Source organism: Neovison vison, chromosome 1, assembly GCF_020171115.1.
Source record: "Neovison vison isolate M4711 chromosome 1, ASM_NN_V1, whole genome shotgun sequence".
NCBI classification, from domain to species: Eukaryota; Metazoa; Chordata; class Mammalia; order Carnivora; family Mustelidae; genus Neogale; species Neogale vison.
Window position 1 is genome coordinate 251,540,041 of NC_058091.1, and position 19,457 is coordinate 251,559,497.

The window sequence follows — 19,457 nt, forward strand, 5'->3', positions numbered from 1 at the left end:
TACATATGTCTCTTTGTAATACAAAAGAAAGATCTAGCAATAACAATGATTACAAGATACTTTAAGCTATCTAAACTGAGGGGTGCTTGGGTGGCTCTTTAAACCAAAGCCTCTGCCTTTGGATCAGGTCATGATCTCAGAGTCCTGGGATCAAGCCCCGCATCGGGCTCTCTGCTCAGCAGGGAGCCTTCTTCCCCCCTCCCCCTGCCTGCCTCTCTGCCTACTTGTGATCTCTGTCACATAAATAAATAAAATCTTAAAAAAAAAAAAAAGATATCTAAACTGAAATATCTGTGATTTTCAATGGTGACAAAAATTACAGGTACTAATGAAGTTTGTTGCCTAAACTTCAGTTAAAGTTCTCCCCCTCCATGGAGGTTTTCAGACACCAGGATAATTAAATACATTGCAATGACAATGAATTTTCACTTGAAGATTTTTCAAGAGTGACTCAATTTATATATCTGAAGCTGAAATCCATTGTTGCAGACTATAAAAATTTTCATTTAAAGAGGATTCATATTTAAGGAATATAATAAATACCCTATTATCTTATGCCAGAAATGAGCATGTTTCAAAGTCTTAGCAAAGTTTATGTCTACATCCATCTGGGTTTTACTGTGCCCATTTTGCCTCATAATATCTATAAAAAATTTAAAGTTTTATGACCCCATCCTACCCATGCTAACTTTTTTCCTTTTCTCGATCATCTACAGTCGGCTCTTAAAATAAGCTTTGGGGTGTTTATTTTCTTGGGGCCAGGACTGTGTGCCTACGACCCAACTCCTTTTTAGTTACAGAAGCTTTTCTCTTATCTCTGCTGTATACTGTAGCTTGATTCAGTGATATTTGGAAAAAAGACTTTTGCTACAACAACTTTAAAGAACTTGTTTGCTCAATACATATAACCTGTACGCTCTGCTCTGAAACTCGTATTTAGCTACTCCTGGGCATTTTGTAGGATGAGTTGAACAATCTTAGCATGGGACGTAAGAATGATGCAGAGTCCATAATTTATCTGACCCAGTAATATACCTTCTAGAACATCTCCTATTTGTGCTTAGTTATTGCAGCTGAGTCACAATCTAATTAACAGCATAGTCTGCAAACTACATGGACTTGGTAGAAAAATCTTCTTTTTGCTAAGTTGGCTTTCATTATACACTAGAAATATTTCATATACAAAAAGGCCTTTGCACTAGGCCTTAAAAGGAGGTTATACAGCATGAAAAGAAATCTGCACATAAGAATACCCATTGAAGAAAGGCAAAGGACAGAGCTGAGGGGAAATAGCGGCAAACAAGTCTGCAGGAAAGGACATGTGATTTGAGCTGAGAGAGAATATGAGAAAGATATCAATAGGATTTATCTGCATAGATGGATGGGAGGTAGGCAGGAGAGTTTATGGTGGCATATACATACATATATATATGAATATATATATGAATATATATTAAAAGCCTAACACTATTCTAAAGAAGAACTATGTTTTAAGTTGAAGGGAAAAAAATATCAATTTTTCTTCATCCACTTTAGAAGAACACTTAGAAATTAATATCCTTAAGAGTGAAAAAACATTTTTATAGACATTCATAAATTCCTTCACTTTCCTTTTGTTCCATCTCTTTAAATTCATGACAAAATGATTTAACAAAAAAGAAACACAACTTTATAATACCATCTTCTAGAACTGTACACAACTATTTTAAGTAGTATCACTTAAAATTAAGCAATGGGTTTTTTTCTGATGGTGGAACTTGGGACGATTTATGATTAATTAATTAATCAATCATTTCCTCCATTTTTTATCTTTCCTTTCTCTCTCTCCAGATTTATTAAGATATAACTGATTTATAACATCGTTAAGGTTAAAGTATACAACAGAATGACTAGATATGTGTTATACTGTGAAATGATTGCTGAAATAAGCTTAGGTAGAACATTTAATTAACACCTTACATACTTAAAGTTTTTTTCATTTTGGTGATAGTAAGAATTTTTAAGATCTACTCTTTTTAGCAGCTTGCAAATATACAATTGACAGTACTGTTAACGACAGTTACCATGCTGTACATTAAATCCCCTAAACTTGCCCATCTTCTAACTGGAAGTTTGCACTGTTTGATCATATTCCCCCATTTTTCAAGGACAATTTTATTTCCTTCCCCTTGTCTTTTCTTTATTGTTTCATTTGTTTATTATTATTTTTTTTAGGATCTATTTGTTTATTTGAGAGGATGTGTGCACACACGTGCATGCGCCCAAAAATGGGGGAGAGGGGAGTGGGCACGGAAAAAGAGAAGTTCAAGCAGACTCCACGCTAAGCACTGAGCCCAAGGCAGGGCTCAATCCCACTACCCTAAGATCACGACCTGAGCAAAAACCAATAGCGAGATGCTCATTCGACTGCACCACCCAGATGCCCTTCATTTGTTCATCATTTTAATAAAAATAAGGTAAAACAACAACAACAACAAAATAAAACCCCTATTTGGGAAAAAAAACCCAAGTTTAAACGTTCTGTTGTCATTAATTCAGAACATTACTTCCCAATATTTCTCTGGTATCAAAGTGAAGAAAATTATTTTTGATTGCAGTTAGAATACTGCAATCTCTAGTATTAATCTCTTTTTAGACTACTCATACATTAAGCAGTCATGTCTTACCTTCTGAGCATACAAAACACCAGCTAACATTAACATGCTCATGATTTCGGCAGCCCCGCCTAGGTGTAAAGTGATTAGGGCAGATGATACTATTAGATGCAAGAATCTTCGACCCGGCAGCCAGGCAAAAGTCATTGGCATGGTATGCCACAGGGCAGCGGACACAGCGCATCAGACGACCTAAAATTAGGAGAAGCAGGAAAACCAAGAGTAAAAGAGAAACAAAGATATTAAACATAAAAGCAACACGAGTTATTGAAATGTCTTTGTAAGCACTGAGAAAATGTCACTAGTAGAAGGAAGCACTACTAGGACAAGGGATCGTAAAACACACAACTCACTATGAAAAAGCTCAGATGGGAGCTATGTGATAAGCCGCCACAAGGCATCAGATCTCACAACTGTTAAGTGAGCCTACCTCACCAAAGAAAGCCCTATTCAATCCATTGCCCTGACTCCTAGGAAACCTGGCATCAGCCTGAAACTAAACAGGGGAGATGTCACAACCTGAATAAAAGACCAGCTAGGAGAAAGACTATGCTTGCTTTAAATGCCTGGTACATGTGATTCTTAAAGCCTGAACTTTTAGGTGAATGAACCTTTCCAACCCTACCAGATAAAATATGTCCTCTCTTATACAGCACCTACTAAAAACCATTACCAAACTACAATAGCAATTGAAAAGGAGAAGATAAGCTGATGGTTAAACTGTAATTTTGATCAAGCAAGTGAAATTACTGTACTTAAGACTGATGAGATCTATAGGCTCAGGAACTCATATTACAAAACATACTGCCAGTCTAATTAGAAGAAAAGTCAAAACACTAGTAATTTTCCTGTTTGATCCCCTATGGGAGAAGCAGGGGCTCTTTGGGCATATAAGCATTTAACAACAGACATACAATATTTGGGTTAGGAAAAATTAGTAAGAGATCCCATTATTACTAAACAGAAATGACTGTTTTCCCAATTGAGAACAGACTTAAAAGCTTAACTTTGCCTATATACCCACAGGCACTTTTGGAAACCTCAGCTCTATAAAGCAGGAAAGAGGTTTCAGAATAGAAGTTTCCAATTTAAAAAACAAAACAAATTAACACACAAAAACCCCCCCTCAATTCTGCCCCAAATTTATGCATGAATAATATTACACCTGACAACCACAGATATAAAGGGTCCACAGGAAAAGAAAAGTACTTTAGTCTAATGGAGTAGAGAGAGGGAAACTTACAGCAGAATACTTTCTTAAACTAAACACATGAAATCCAAGTATTTGAAACCACCACATAACAATAGGGCTCCAAAGAATACAATATGGGAACTGCTGAATTAGTCCATTATTTTCCCCCCTCTCACATAAAATACTGGTTCTCTGACAAAAGCTAGAGAAGCCATGAAGAGACATGCCCATACACTGCATCTGGAAATACATGTTACCAATGAAACCAAGGTTCTGTAATTAGAAACCCATGGTAAGAAACCCATACCTTTAGATGCAGAAACACTGGCTGGATTAGCAGCATGACAGGTTATACAGATGTGGAGGGAGCACCGGAAGCCCTTGTTCTGCATGACAGTGGGTGGATACTTCTGGACACATTCTTCATGGTAAAACTTTCCACACAAGGGCAAAAGGCACCTTTTGACATCTTCCCCACTCTGCTTACAAACAAAACAGGTATGGATTCCTGGAAAACAAAGGAAGGTAATAAATTAACACCAATTCAAGAATTCATCCAATGCTAAACCATTAGACAAAAAGTTTATTAAGTAAACAATTCTGTACCAAGTTCCAATATGGAATTCCATGCAATTCTCCAACACCAGCTGCATGTCTTACAATTCAACTAAATTCTGAAACTATATAAATGGAGGTAACATCATATCCCACAGGTTAAGGACTCAATTGGGAAAGATGGCCTTTGCCCCTAACTTCAGATGCCAATCTCAAGTTCAGGTTGTTACCTATACTTCTGACTGGCGATAAATCAGAGGTTCCTATAACCTGCACTTCTTAGGTTTGATTAATTTGCTGGAATGGCTCAAAGAACTCAGAGAAACATTTTATTTACAGGATCACCAATTTATCATGAAAAGATAATACTCAGGAATAGTTAGATGGAAGAGATGCACAGAGCAAGGTATGAGGAAAGGGTGGGGAGCTTTCATTCCCTCTCCAAAAGCAACACTTTATTCTGAATCTCCACACATCCACCAATCCAGAAACTCTCCGAAACCCATTCTTCTGGGTTCTGAGACCTCAGTGCATAGGCTGATTAAACCACTGGCCACTGGGGACTGACTCAACCTCCAGACTCTGACACCCTGCTTCCCTACAGATTAGGGGGGAGAGGAGTGAGAGTTCTAGCCCTATAATCATAAGGTTGGCTCTCTTGGCAATCAAGGACCCATCCTGAGGTGTGTCTTTTATTAACATAGTCAAACACACACAAAGAACATCTTGGTAACTCTCACCACACAGGAGAGACCAAGGTTTTGGGAGCTCTGTGCCACAAGCTAAAGACCAAACTATGTATTTCTTATTATAAATCACAGTATCTTAATAAAGAACTTTGTAACAGACTGATCGGGCTGACAACAAGAACCTACCAAACAATTTTAAGATCATTATTGAGTGAGAAACTCTTGACAATATATGCTTGCTGATGTGACGCAATAGGAAGAACACATTACCTACAAAGCATTCCTGCCAAAAGAAAACTGATCTGAAATTAATCTAGCCTCTAGATCTAACTACACGTTTCCAGGAAATATGGAAGATAGGGCAACAAGTTAAAAGGACACCTGAAAGATGTAATAAACCAAATTTGCAATGCAAAAAATTTAGAAGGACAAATGACTGTCAAAATAAATAAACAACATTAAAAAATAGGAGATATACTGTTGTAGATTAAAAGAAACTGAAGAGACATACCAAAAAATACAATAAAAGCAGTCTTATCTGGATCTTGATTAAAATACTGTAAAAAAACATCTTTGAGACATGAGAAAATTGAAAATAGGAAGTAGGTGACACACAGAAGTTACTGTATAATCTTGCTATATATATATATATATATATATATATATATATATATAAAGATTTTATTTATTTATTTATTTGACAGAGACCACAAGTAGGCAGAAAGGCAGGCAGAGAGAGACAGAGGGAAGCAGGCTCCCCGCTGAGCAGAGAGCCCAATGTGGGGCTCAATCCCAGGACACTGGGATCATGACCCGAGCCGAAGGCAGAGGCTTTAACCCACCGAGCCACCCAGGCATCCCTAAATATATATTTTTAAGTTGTGTCAGACCTTTTGAAATATATGGGTAAAGCACCTGGTATTATATAAGACTGATGACGCAAAGAGCTGTACCCCTGAAACAAATATAAAAAAAGAAATATATGGGTAGACAGAGGCAGAAAACTGATAACTACTGAAGCTAAATGATGAATACATGGGATTACTTTATACTGTTCAACTTTTGTAAATGTCTGAGGATTTCTGTAATAGAAAGTTTAAGAAAAGGGAAAACCAAAACAAAACAAAGAAACAATTACCTCTCTTTGAGAAGCCATACAAAGTAAGAGAAAGCCCAGGCTTGACAGAAAGACCTGAACATGAATCTTGCCTGTAACACTTGCTGGAAACAGGAATTCATTAAAATAACCCACCATACCCATAATAAACAGTAAGATCACCCAGCTAATAGTGATTTTAAGAAAAAATTTTAATTAACCATTTGCAAAAAAAAAAAAAGGCAAATTTCTTACTGCCTGATGTCTATATTAAACTGGAATAACCTAAATTATGGTGTGGTCACTCCACATTACAAAAATAGGGTGAACCACAAGAAAAAAGAAATGATTCCCTTATTTTTACTCTATTCACCTAGGGTAAAATTTCTCTACCCTCAAAAATAGTAGGGCACCTGGGTGGCTCAGTCGATTTAACAACTATCTTCGGCTCAGGTCATGATCCCGGGGTCCTGGGATGGAGTCCCACATCGGGCTCCACCTGCTCTGAGGGGAGCCTGCTTCTCCCTCTCCTTTGCCTGCTACTCCTCATCTTGTGTCTCTCTCTCTCTGTGTCAAATAAATAAGGTAAATAATCTTTAAAAAAAATTTTTTTAATTAAAAAAAAAGTAATAAATCTACCTCACATCATATATGAAAATTAATAAAGAACAGACCTTAGACATAAAGGTAAAACCTCAAACTATAAAATTTTCATTAGAAAACAAAGAAAAGCTTTATGACATTGGGTTATAAAAGATTTCAACATGACATCAAAGCACAAACGTTAAAAAAACAAGCTGATAAACATCATTTACAATTAAAAAAACTGCTCTTCAAGGGACGCCTGGGTGGTTCAGTCATTAAGCATCTGCCTTCAGCTCAGGTCATGATCCCAGGGTCCTGGGATGGATGCCCGCATCAGGCTCCCTGCTTAGTGGGAAGCCAGCTTCTCTCTCTCCCACACCCCCTGCTTGTGTTCCCTCTCTCAAGGTCTCTGTCAAATCAATAAATATCTTTTAAATAAATAAATAAATAAAAATAAAAGCCTGCTCTACAAAAGACATGATTAAGAAAAAACAACAACAACAACAACAACAAAAAAAAACAACCCACAGACTGGTAGAATAATTTTCAAAGTATGTATCTGAGAATATGTATAATGAACTCTTAAAACTCAACAGTAAGAAAATAAACAACCTAATTAAACAAAAAGACTTGAACAGATACTTCATCAAGGAAGATGGCAAAAAAGCACATTAAAAAGAAGCACAACATCATTTGTCATTAGAAAAATGCACATTAAAACCACAATGAAGTACCACTACATATCTGTCCAAATGGCTAAAATTAAAAAGACTGACAATACCAAGTGTTGATGAAAATATGGAGAACTGAAACTCTCATCCATTACTGATGACAATGTAAAATGGTACAAATACTCTGGAAAACAGTTTGGATGTTTCTTAAAACGTTAAACATATACCTACCATGCCTTTCACCCTTAGGTATTTAGAAGTAAAAAGAAAATGTGTCCGTACAAAGACATGAATGTTCATAGCAGCTTTATTGATAATACCCCAACCTGAGAACAACCCCAATGTATTATCAACAGATGAATGAATAAACCAACTGTGACATATCTGTACAATGGAATACTACTCAGCAATAAAAAGGAATGAACTCTCAACATGTACAGCAATGTTGCTGATCGGAAATGACCTATGCTGAGGGATGGGTTCACAGGTGTATGTACACACACATATGTATTAGAACTTAACAAATTACACTTTGTGCAGTTTACTGTACAACTCTCCCTCAATAAAGCTGTTTTAAGAAAGAAAATGAACTACTGACAAACACAGATGAGTGTCAAAAACATTATGCTGAACGAGACACAAAAAAACTACATATATTTTGTTCCACTTATGAAACTCTTAAAAAAAAAATAAATCTCATGTGTAATTACAGAAAGCACATCATTGTTTGCCTGAAATAGGATTGGGGTGGGGATGGGGGAGTAGTGAGGGGCGGAAGGATCAACTAGGACTAATTACAAGGGACTTTCTGGAGCAATGGAAATGTGTTCTGAATCTTCATTGTGGTTATCCTTACATATGTGTTTATAAATTTTATCAAGCCCTACCAAAATATACATTAAAACTAGTGCATTTTCTAATAAGTAAATTATCCTTCAGTAAGGTTAATTCTTTAAAAAATACCTTTGCCATAACTAGTTCAGAAAGTATCACATTATAATAAAGATAAGACTAGCAGGGGCGCCTGGTGGCTCAGTGGGTTAAGCCTCTGCCTTCGGCTCAGATCATGATCTCAGGGTCCTGGGATCAAACCCTGCATCAGGCTCTCTGCTCAGCAGGGGGCCTGCTTCCTCCTTCCCCTCTGCCTGCCTCTCTACTTGTGATCTCTGTCAAATAAATAATTAAAATCTTTAAAAAAAAAAAAAAAAAGTAAGACTAGCAAAGCTGGATTATCTGTGTAAAAGGCAAGACTTCTCTAAGATTAGGATTAAGAGATATGCACAAACCTAAAAATTTTTTTCCCTAAATTTCATTTATAGGGCTGGTTGGCACTATTTCCCATAATAATCAAAAGCCCACTGTACGGGAGGCAAAATAACCCCAGAACTATCTTGCCTTCTAGCTTTTGTTCCCACATTGCTAAAAGTAGTGTCAGAAAGAGGAGATAACTCAATATGACACAGCCACTGATTTACAGACACAAATTAATTCTGTCTCTCGGTTCCCACAGGAGCTAATTTAAACCTACAACTCCACTCTTCAAGTTAGAAACCACCTTTTCCCCATCATTCTCACCAAACTAAGAAAAACTTTGGCTTATTCTCCAACTCTCCAACTCCAAGGTACATTCCTGTTTTATCTTTTTGTCTCTTCAAGATTACTCTCTCCTATCACTCAGCAACTACACTCCATTAATTATTCCCTCTTCTTGCAGGAATTTATTTCCCTATGTGGTTCTTAACATTCATCCCACAAACATTCAAGATGTTCTTCCTCTTGACCCTATAATATCCTTCCTTCAGCTACTACTCTCTTTTCCATGGATATCAAGCTTTTTTAAGAAGTAGTGTACACTGCTATCCATTTGCCCCTCAACTAGGTTTAGTGGAACACTTGCGTGGCAAATATATTTCCCACTGCTATATATATTAGTCTCTTATCACCCCAAAACCTCCTTGGTCTCTTTGCCACATGTGCCCCTGCTAATGATACCCTACTCTCCCTGGCTTCACAAACATTCATTGACTAGCTCCTCCTCACCCTGCAGTGTTCTTTTTAATGTGGGCACCCCCTCAGTACTTTTTTGGTCCTTTTCTCACTCTCCAGATGCTTTTTCCCTGGGCAGGTTCATGCACACTCAATGGTTTTAATGACTTAGGAATGTAACCGCTTTTAGCCCCCATTTTTCCCTACTACTTAACTGCTATAGCATTCACATATAATGCTGAAAAAAGAACCATCTCCTTAGTGTAGCCTGTGAGGTACTTTACAGTTGGTTTCATCTGACCATTCTCAGTTTCTGAGCCAATCTATATAACTCTCAAGATTATATACATCTTTCCCCTGTACTCCTGGGGCTAATAATACATTACATGTTAATAAAAAAAAATAAAAAATAAAAAAATATGTCTTTCCTTTTTTTGGTAAATAGTTTTGTTCACGTATGATATACACACAGAAAAGTAGAGCATCGTAAGTGTACAGTTCAGAAATAATGATAAAGAAAACATACTTATGTAATCACCGTTCAGCTCAAGAAATATAAAACATTACCAGTAATCCAGAAACCTTGTCACTAACAATGCCTCTTCCCTAAAGTATGTTAAACTCTAAACACACTAACTTATGCCTCCTATTTCCCAAATATTCTATACTTTCATTACTGGATCTTCTTGTACTTCACCTCCCCACACCAATTTCCATGTCTCTTTTAAAGCCAAACTTAGCTATCTTCCTCTGTGGAAATGGCTCACCTCTGTTCACCTATCACTATAAATCTATCTCTACTACAATCCTTTTGTACTATATTATACTATCAATTCATTATTCACTTGGTATTCTTTTCCACAGGCAAAGACCACACAGCACTTATCTGCGTCTGTCGCAACTAGCCCTGTATTGCCATAGAAAGTGTGTGCAATAAATGTTGGGAATATTTCCTGAAAAACTTAAAACTCAAACCATCTTTGGAAGAAAACCCCATCTATAACTACTTCACCTGTGCGACATTCATTGCAGATAAATTTTCCTCTCGGCATCTCAGTTAATCCAAGGCACTCCAGGTGGAAAGCCCCACAGCACTGAGCCTCACATAACAGCAGCTCACCCAGTTTCTCACAGTTCTGTTAAGAGAAAAAAAACAGGTATGTCTATAAAGGGTTTTTAAGTCCCAAGCAGAAGGCCTTCGTGAAGAAAGATTAAGCAGGAGCTTTCCAGAAAGAAGAGAGTCCACCATTTATTCAGCCAATATTTAATGATTAATTCCTCTATGCCAGCTTCCACAAAGTCTCCCCAGCTCTCATGGTTCATATATACTAAGGATTGAAAACATAAGTAAACAAACAAACATAAAAGATATCAGATAATTATATGCATTAAGTAGAGAATTCAAATAGCTACTTGGGACTGGGTCACTGGGAATGGCCTCTCAGATACAGTTCTGAACTCCAAGTCAGTCACATGATCTGACAGAAAGACCAAGGAGACAAATACAGAAAGTCCACAGATAGGAAAAACTATGTTAGGTCTGAGAATCATAAGGGAAGTCAGTGGACTACAGTGAACAAAAGTTATACGTGGTAGAAGATAAGGTAAGAAAAAGGCAATAGCCTGATTGTGTGGTCTTACACATTATGCTACATTTCCAGATTTTATTCTAATTACAGAGGTGTGCCATTAGAGGGCTTTAACAAGAAAAGGCTAAAATCATTAAATGATTAAAATCATTTAAGGCTAAAATGATTAAAATCATAACAAGAAAAGGCTAAGATATTCATTTAAAAACAGAATCCTCTGATTACTACATGGAAAATGAATTCAAGAATGAGAAAGTTGAGAATAGCAGTAAAGAGACAATCAAGAAGGCTACTGTAATAGTTCAAGCAAGAGATACTGGTTAGCTAGACTTGGGTTCTAACAGTCCAATAGGGCTCTAATCAAGGTTTAAACAATGTTTGAGATACACCTACAACCATCTCAGAGAGGTCGCCTTTCTGAGATGATCTCATCTAAGATAGGGTATCATTTATGATAGGGCCTTAGGAAATAGAGATCTGGCTCTGTTGCTTTCAGAACATAAGATTTATGAAAATTCTGCAAATTCTCAACATTTGTTACTTTCATCCCTCTAACATCCTGATTTGTTGTCCCACAGTGATCAGCAGGAAAATACTAAAAATGAAAAAGAGTCTTATTGTGGAAGACAAGAAAGAAGAAGGCAACTAAGTAAGTCTAGTATCTTTAAGCACCTGAAGAAACAAAAGGTCTTGGCCACTTGACATCAAAGCTTAAAGAAACAAATGAGAGGAGAGCTTTGGGGAAAAAATGCCAGAGGCAGCCAGGGATTAAGAGCAGACAGACCCCAAGGTCTTAAACAACCTATGGTGTAAATGAAGTCTTACAACTCTGGCTCTTCCATTATCCCCTAACTCACACATAAAAACTGACAAATGCCATAAATATTACCCACTTTATTTTGTACAATCACAGTGCCAGTGATACCAGCTTTTATGTACAATAAACAAATTTGCCTTCACCATTTAAACAGGGAAACTTCAATTACAGTATATATCAAAGACAAATTTAAAACATGTTATGGACTAACCATTTAACTGGGATGACCAAGAAATTCGTCTTTCAAACTGGTAACCATGTGAGTGAAAGGATATGATATTAATAAATTAAACAAGGACAACAGATTTAAACAAAAAGTGATCCAGACAATCCAGGACCACAAGGCAACTATCCTTTTAACCACATTTTGTTGATAATCTTTGTTGTTATACAGTCTCTGAGGAGCAACACTGTGTTTGGGTGCTGATCTGAATATGATCAGCGTTCTTTATACAGTAATGAAAATGAAAAAACAAACTGAATAGAAATTCTACTGTTCTACATATTCTAGGCTTGGGTTAACTTTATTTTTATCTGTTTCAAAAAAAAAAAAAAAAAAAAAGAAACCTAGTATCTTCAACTTTTTATAGGCCACCTTTTAAGAATTTACAAAGGTAAATCAAGCCCATAAAAAAGAGAACATAATCGAAGCATCAATTTAACTGACTCTACTCCCAAGTCTGATAAAGTCTCTTTACAGAGAGGCAACACAACATAGTGGTTAAGACTCTAAACCCAGATTGCTTGAGTTTGAATCCTGGCTTTGCTGTGTGACTATAAGCAAGTTATGTAACATCTCTCTGCTTCAGTTTCCTTGTCTGTAAAAACGAGGATAATAATGGCAATCTACTTTACAAGACTGTTATGACTAAATGACGTAGTATTTATAAAAAGTTTAATTTGATAAATTTTAAAAATTTATTTATTTGGGGTGGGGGGCACAGAGGGAGAGAGGGAGGGAGAAAATCTTAAGCTCACAACTCTGATATCATGACCTGGGCCAAAATCAAGAGTCAGTTGCTTAACCCAGGTGCCCTCAGAATATTTATAAAGTGATGGAAACTCTTGACACACAGTAAACACAGTATACATACTTATTAAATAAATATAAAAAGGCAGCAGTAGATTCTCTGAAGTCACTATTTTAAAGAAAAAGAAATCTCAAAGTGAAAATTTCCCTTAAAACATTCCTTAGAAACCCAGAGATTCTCCCACCATGAAACATACAGGAAAATTATCTTTAAGTAATCTGTGATTCCTTCTCTCATCTCACACCTGCTCCATGGCATCTACTCATGGGTAACAAGGGCAGGTGTTTAACCAACACTAAATATTTATTTTCCTTTCTCTTTTCGTGAGAAGGAGTAAGACTTAAATCCTTAAATGGAAGTGATTCCACTGGAATCATCCAGAAAAAATATTTATTCTAACATGACTCGGTTATCAAGAGATGGAGAGGGCTTTTCTTAAAAGACACACAAGCAATCCAAATGCAAGTGGGCAACATCCTTTACCTGACAAACGTTCTCCTTGAGTGCAGCTCCTCCACCTCGTTCGCCCTGCAGCTTTTTAGATGCTGGCATCCCATGATCATTCTCTACACCCTCCTCAACAGTCTCCTTGGGGCTTGCAGCTGTTCTGTGTGTCATCAGTTCTCCCTTGCAGAGAAAAAATAATGTCCCACATCTGTATTACAGATGTCTCCTCCATGTGACCCCCTCCCTCTGGGCTGCTATTTGTCTAGCCATTAAGCACTTACAGATGTTCAGCCAATCACGCGGGCGGACTGCATGCAATGTTAGTTCTAACCCTGCTGTGATTGGGCGGGTAGTGGGCGCCTCATGCCCTGCCACTAACTGCTCTGAGGCTGTTCCACTGGAACTTTTTGAGCTGTTCCATTTTAAGGTTTCACTAAGGGAGAGAAAACATTCTTAAGTTTATTTGATTACTTATTTGTCCTTCCAAGATCAGTGTTTCCTAAATAATGCCTCCCTTGGGCATTCGATTCAAATTATCCTGGAAAGAAACACTCCGTATAATAATGTGTAAAGCTGACCTCACTTGTTCTAATTCTCTTTTAACCTGAGTTGAAAAGTTAGAGACCGCATCAATGACTGCACTGATGCTCTACAAGGAAATGGTTTTAAATCTACCTTTGTTTCCTTAAAGCAAATGTTTACAAACATTAGTCTAAAATTAAGCAGTTGATGGTTTCAAGAAATAAGCAAATGAGTTTCCCTCTAATTGCAGCAGTCTCAACTTGTAAAGGGCAATATCTAAGTTCATTCAGATCATATGATTACTTGGTATTGTGCTCTGGTTATTTAGAAAAAGCTTACTTCATGATGAAAGCTATAAAATTCATCAGCTACCTAGAGCATAGGATGTGGTCTATTAAAAAGATCATATCCATAATTGCCATATATGTCTTCTTATAGCTGTTAATTAGCTGTTTCAGTAGAACATGATTCTTAAGAAAACTCAAGGGAAGAAGGGTATGGCCTCTACTGTGGAAAGTAGATTTTCTTTGGAAGGTCAAAAGATAAGGAACTGAGTAATACCTCTGAGGTTGGAGTTTCTTTTGATGAATCATCATTTTTCATTTTTTTACAGTGCACCTTGGCTATAGTATGCCTCTGTCGTTTTCGCTTCCTTGGTTTATCAAATATCTTGGTAGTGCCTATGACAGAAAACACGCATTATCTTCTGGTTATTCACCCACATGTTCAAGAAATCCTACCCTCAACTTAAAGGACCTCAAAGAATTACAGAATGTTAGAATAAAAAACCAATCATAAAGTCCATTTAATTCCCCAACTTAGTAGATGAGGAAAAGGGCACAGAAAGGAGGAGACTTACCAATGACTATATAACTAGTTGGGGAAAGAGCTACACATATATAAATTCTGTCTCATACAGATTAAATGGTAAAATGAGTAAGTAGGTTAAAGCAGTTTCATTTTACACAATGAAATGAAAGTCTTCATAGTTCCTCAAAGGACTTAAATATCCTATAGATGGGGAGGAAATACATTTAGTACTCAGGAAAAGATACTAAAACCTGACCTCCACAACTAAAGACAGTAAATTATATCACTAAACAATGTAAAGATTAAGATGAAAAGCTGCAATACAAAAATCTGGCTTGGGGAAGGAGGAGACCTCCCACAAAACATTTAGTGGCTTAAAGGATATTCATGCTGTAGTACTAAAATCCTGAACATCCTGAACATTATATAAAATAGATAATATATGATCTAATCAAGCATATTTATAAAATGAAATTCCAGTCTCTCCCTCATTGTCTATTATACATATTTCAACTTTTTGTTATAGAAATAAAGAGGAATCTCAAGTGCTACTTCATAAAATGTTTCGGGATAATTAGGCTAGGTAAAAACATGAAGGCTAGACTTTGGAAAACTGGCTTGGTACTCTCTTTCTTGGGACTGCTTAATGGAGATGGAGAAGCTCTATCAAAGCTTCCAATCACCTACGACTAAAAGAAGAATTAATATGGTAGCAGAATAAAAATTCAAAATTCTCAGGAGCTAAAACAGTTGATGAAATTTGTAAAAGATAAAGTACAGGTTGTACATTCTATAAAAACTGAACTACAAAAATAGAAGAGCTGGAATTTTGAAAGTTTTTGTTTTGTTTTTTTAAGGCAAGCAAGCAAACCAGTGAATCTGTGAAATTATATATGAACACAAGGTTAACATAAGCTAATATACTACTAGATTTACTTACTAGAAAACTTAATAATCTTGGGTTACATTTAAAGATGTGTGTATTTACAGGGCACCTGGGTGGCTCAGTGGATTAAAGCCTCTGCCTTTGGCTCAGGTCATGATCCCAGGGTCCTGGGATGGAGCCCCACATCAGGCTCTCTGCTCAGAGGGGAGCCTGCTCCCCCACCCCGCCCCGCCTCTATGCCTACTTGTGATCTCTTGTCAAATAAATAAAATCTTAATAAATAAATAAAATGTTCTTAAATAAATAAATAAAGATGTGCACATTTAAGGAGTGCCTGAGTGGCTCAGGCACTGATTGAGCATCTGCCTTTGGCTCAGGTCATGGTCCTGGGGTCCTGGGATTGAGCACCGCATCAGGCTCCCTGGTCAACAGGTGGTCTGGTCTGCTGCTCTCTCTTCCTCTGCCCCCTTTCTATCCCTTCTGCTCTTGTCTCTCTCAAAAAATAGATAAATAAAATCTTTTTTTTTTAAGTGCTCATTTAAGATCACAGGTAGTACTGCCTGGGTGGCTAAGTAGATTAAGTGTCTGCCTTCAGCTCAGTGATGATCCTGGGGTCCTGATATGGAGCCCTAGGTCAGGCTTCCTGCTCAGCAGGGAGTCTGCTTCTCTCTTCCCATCTGCCCCTCCCCCTGATTGTGTGCTTGCTCTCACACTCTCTCAAATAAATACATAAAGTCTTTTTTTTTTCCTTTCCTAAAACAATCACATGTAACATAACCTTCCCATGATACCCTTTGCTGGCAGACCACATCTGATACTATATGCTGAAATTTGGGCTAATAGCTCAGAAATGACACTATTCAATAAATGGCGCTGGCAGATGAATGAATAAAGTGGTACAAAGAATTGGCATGGAGAAAATCTGGGGTGGATAACAAGATGGTAGTGTGGCAATGAGTTTGGTCAGGTCTGGATTTAGTACCCCAACACTGCCACCTCTTTCACCTTGTTTTTCTATTAATACAGGGATAATATGGATAATACCCTAACTCTCTGTAAAGCTTTAGATGGGTGAGATGTTAATAGTCCTAGAGCAACGGACTGAGCAAACAAAGGATCTGGTAGAGGAAATGCTTGAACTACAATATATCTATTATTGAATGAAGGCCTGCCTATCCCTCTAGGCATAACGAAGATCACCATGTATAACTTTCAGGACTCAGACTCAAACGTAATCTAAAAGATTTCCAAGCGTGGGGTGCTTAGGTGGCTCAGTAAGTAAACCACCTAACTCTTGATTTTAGCTCAGGTCATGATCTCAGGATCGTGGAATGGAGCCCTGCACTGGGCTCCGCACTGAGGATGGAGCTGCTTAGAATTTTCTCCCTTCCTCTCCCTCTGCTCCTCTCCCGCTTGCACGCTCTCTAAAAAAAAATAAAATAAACATCAAAAAATAAAATAAATTTTTTAAAAAGCCCTGAAAAGAAGCAACCACAGGGACCACACTCAAAATGTAAGCTCTCTTTTCCAAGTATATGCTCACTCACCAAACAGCATAGATGTGACAAAGAAATTAAGACTATTTGTGGAAAACAGGCTTAGATGACTTGTAATTTCCCTCTCAACTCAGATTCCACATTTTCTGTCCTATAGAATAAAAACTGAATCAAAGCCAAGAAAGTGCACACCTGGGTGGCTCAGTGAGTTAAGCCTCTGCCTTCAGCTCAGGTCATGGTCTCAGAGTCCTGGGATCGAGCCCTAAATCAGGCTCTCTGCTCAGTAGGGAGCCTGCTTCCCCCTCTCCCTCTGCCTGCCTCTCTGCCCACTTATGATCTCTCTCTGTCAAATAAATAAGTATAATCTTTTTATTTATTTTTAATAAGATTTTATTTATTTATTTGACACAGAGAGATCACAAGTAGACGGAGAGGCAGGCAGCGGGGGGGGGGGGGGAGCAGGCTCCCTGCTGAGCAGAGAGCCCGATGCAGACTCAATCCCAGGACCCTGAGATCATGACCTGAGCCGAAGGCAGCGGCTTAACCCACTGAGCCACCCAGGCACCCCAATAAGTATAATCTTTAAAAAAGAAAAAAAAAAAAAAACAAGAAAGTAACGATTTCAGTTAGAGAATCACCTAATAAGAAAATGAGTAGGAGATTTTTCTTTATTGTTCCTAACTTTTCTTTAGTCTAATATAATTCTAATTCCATGTAACTAATTTCAGCATAAAGCTCAAAATGACCATCCAATTTTCAAGTGTCATGCACTGTATTAGGAAGCATATTTGGGCAAACAAGCTTTTGTTGTTGCTTTTTTTAATCTTATTTTTATTTATTTCTAAGTAATCGTTACACCCAATGTGAGGCTCAAACTCATGACCCTGAGATCAAGTCTCATGCTCTTCCAACTGAGCCAGCCAGGTGCCCCTTGGGCAAACAAGTCTTAGAAGATACAATTTCACTGGTCTTGCTAACATATGTAACAACTTCTCTAGTTAGCGGACCAGGTGGTTCATAGTTATTTTGCATTACATTTTTTTAAGTTTCAAAAATACGCACCTCCACCATACTCTTTAGAATGAGATGCAGCACGTGATTCATTAATGTTGTTCTCCAAGTGACCGGCTTCATAACACTACAAATAAATAAAATGCAACAGATTTACAGAGGAACCAAAAATAAACCTTTTATATTATATGCCAAAAGCTGAACTATTATCACAAATACAGAAATCCTGGCTGTTTCTGGCAATTAAATAAACAGTATTAACAATAATGGGTTGAACAGAAACTACATGGGGAAAGACATCAAAAAACAAAAAACACAGCTCCAAAAGACTCCTACGAACACACACTCCTTTGGGATTAACCAGAGACTCCCAATGTATCAAGCAGATACAAAATGGTACTCTAATTCGAATGGTACTCTGATTCAAATGGTAGACAAAGAAAAAGGGTATATTCCCAGAGACCCAGCATCTCGGCTCTATTCCATACCACCCTGCATTTAAAATCTATCTTCTTAAAACTGCATTTATAGCCATTAGATTTTACAAAGACTTATTTACTTGATGAATTCTAAATATTAAAAAGCTCTGAATCAGTGCTCACTCCAGCAGCACATATACCAGAAAGCTCTGAATCATGGAATTATCTTTCTAATTGGCTATAGATTAATATCAATGAAAGCAACATTAAATCTCAAAACACTCAGACATCAAAAGTAATTTCCTACACATTTCACTCCCCTACTAGTAATGCTCATATGAATTAGTTTCAGTCCAATAAAATGTCTTCTACAATAAAAATATTCTTCAGCAGGAATGTTAAACAAAATTTAGTGGCCACAGAGTCAACAGATGCTATTCTTGCTGTAAAGTCCCCAAATTTTGCAACTGAAACAAGCTAAAATACAGCAGTGAATGTCTAAATGCTCACTATATCCATTAATCAAATCATTAACTTGTGCACATCAATTATATCTCAACAAAACAGGCAAAATAATACCATTCTCTAAAGTGACCCAATGCTGATTTTCTTTAAAATGTATCATTACCTCACCTGTAGCATTAATGAAACAGCTTTACATAATTCGCCTTGTATAATACTACTAAAACTTATCACCTGATAGCAAATGTTATTTCCATGCTCAAAATATTGTGACGAATCAGTTTCCCTGTCCCTTACAAGGGGCTAAGATTTGAGTAAGACAAAGTGAGGAGAGAAAGCAGTGCACAAGGAAACTATCACAGCCTCACCTGGACATGTCTCAGAAAATGGACTTTGAGAAGAATGAAAGAATTAAAGAATATAATGCAGACTTTTTAAATGAGGTATAAAAACACAAATAAACTGAGCTTTACATTTACATGCTAACCCAGCTGGGTGAATAACCCATAAAAGCAAAAACTAGGATCCTCAATATAGAA

At 37.2% G+C, this 19,457-nt stretch overlaps 1 protein-coding gene across 5 annotated transcripts in view; it reads right to left on the bottom strand.

Annotated features, from left to right (window-relative positions):
- Nucleotides 1-19,457, bottom strand: part of NSD1 (nuclear receptor binding SET domain protein 1) — a 148,469-nt gene that overhangs the window by 22,688 nt on the left and 106,324 nt on the right. For all 5 annotated transcript variants that reach the window (XM_044228692.1, XM_044228683.1, XM_044228702.1 and 2 more), the window contains exons 9-14: nucleotides 18,089-18,164; nucleotides 14,396-14,514; nucleotides 13,349-13,492; nucleotides 10,441-10,564; nucleotides 4,154-4,354; nucleotides 2,667-2,846 (exon numbers count right to left, since the gene is read on the bottom strand). In XM_044228692.1, the coding sequence (XP_044084627.1) occupies nucleotides 2,667-2,846; nucleotides 4,154-4,354; nucleotides 10,441-10,564; nucleotides 13,349-13,492; nucleotides 14,396-14,514; nucleotides 18,089-18,164 (844 nt within the window). The remainder of the gene's footprint in view (nucleotides 1-2,666; nucleotides 2,847-4,153; nucleotides 4,355-10,440; nucleotides 10,565-13,348; nucleotides 13,493-14,395; nucleotides 14,515-18,088; nucleotides 18,165-19,457) is intronic.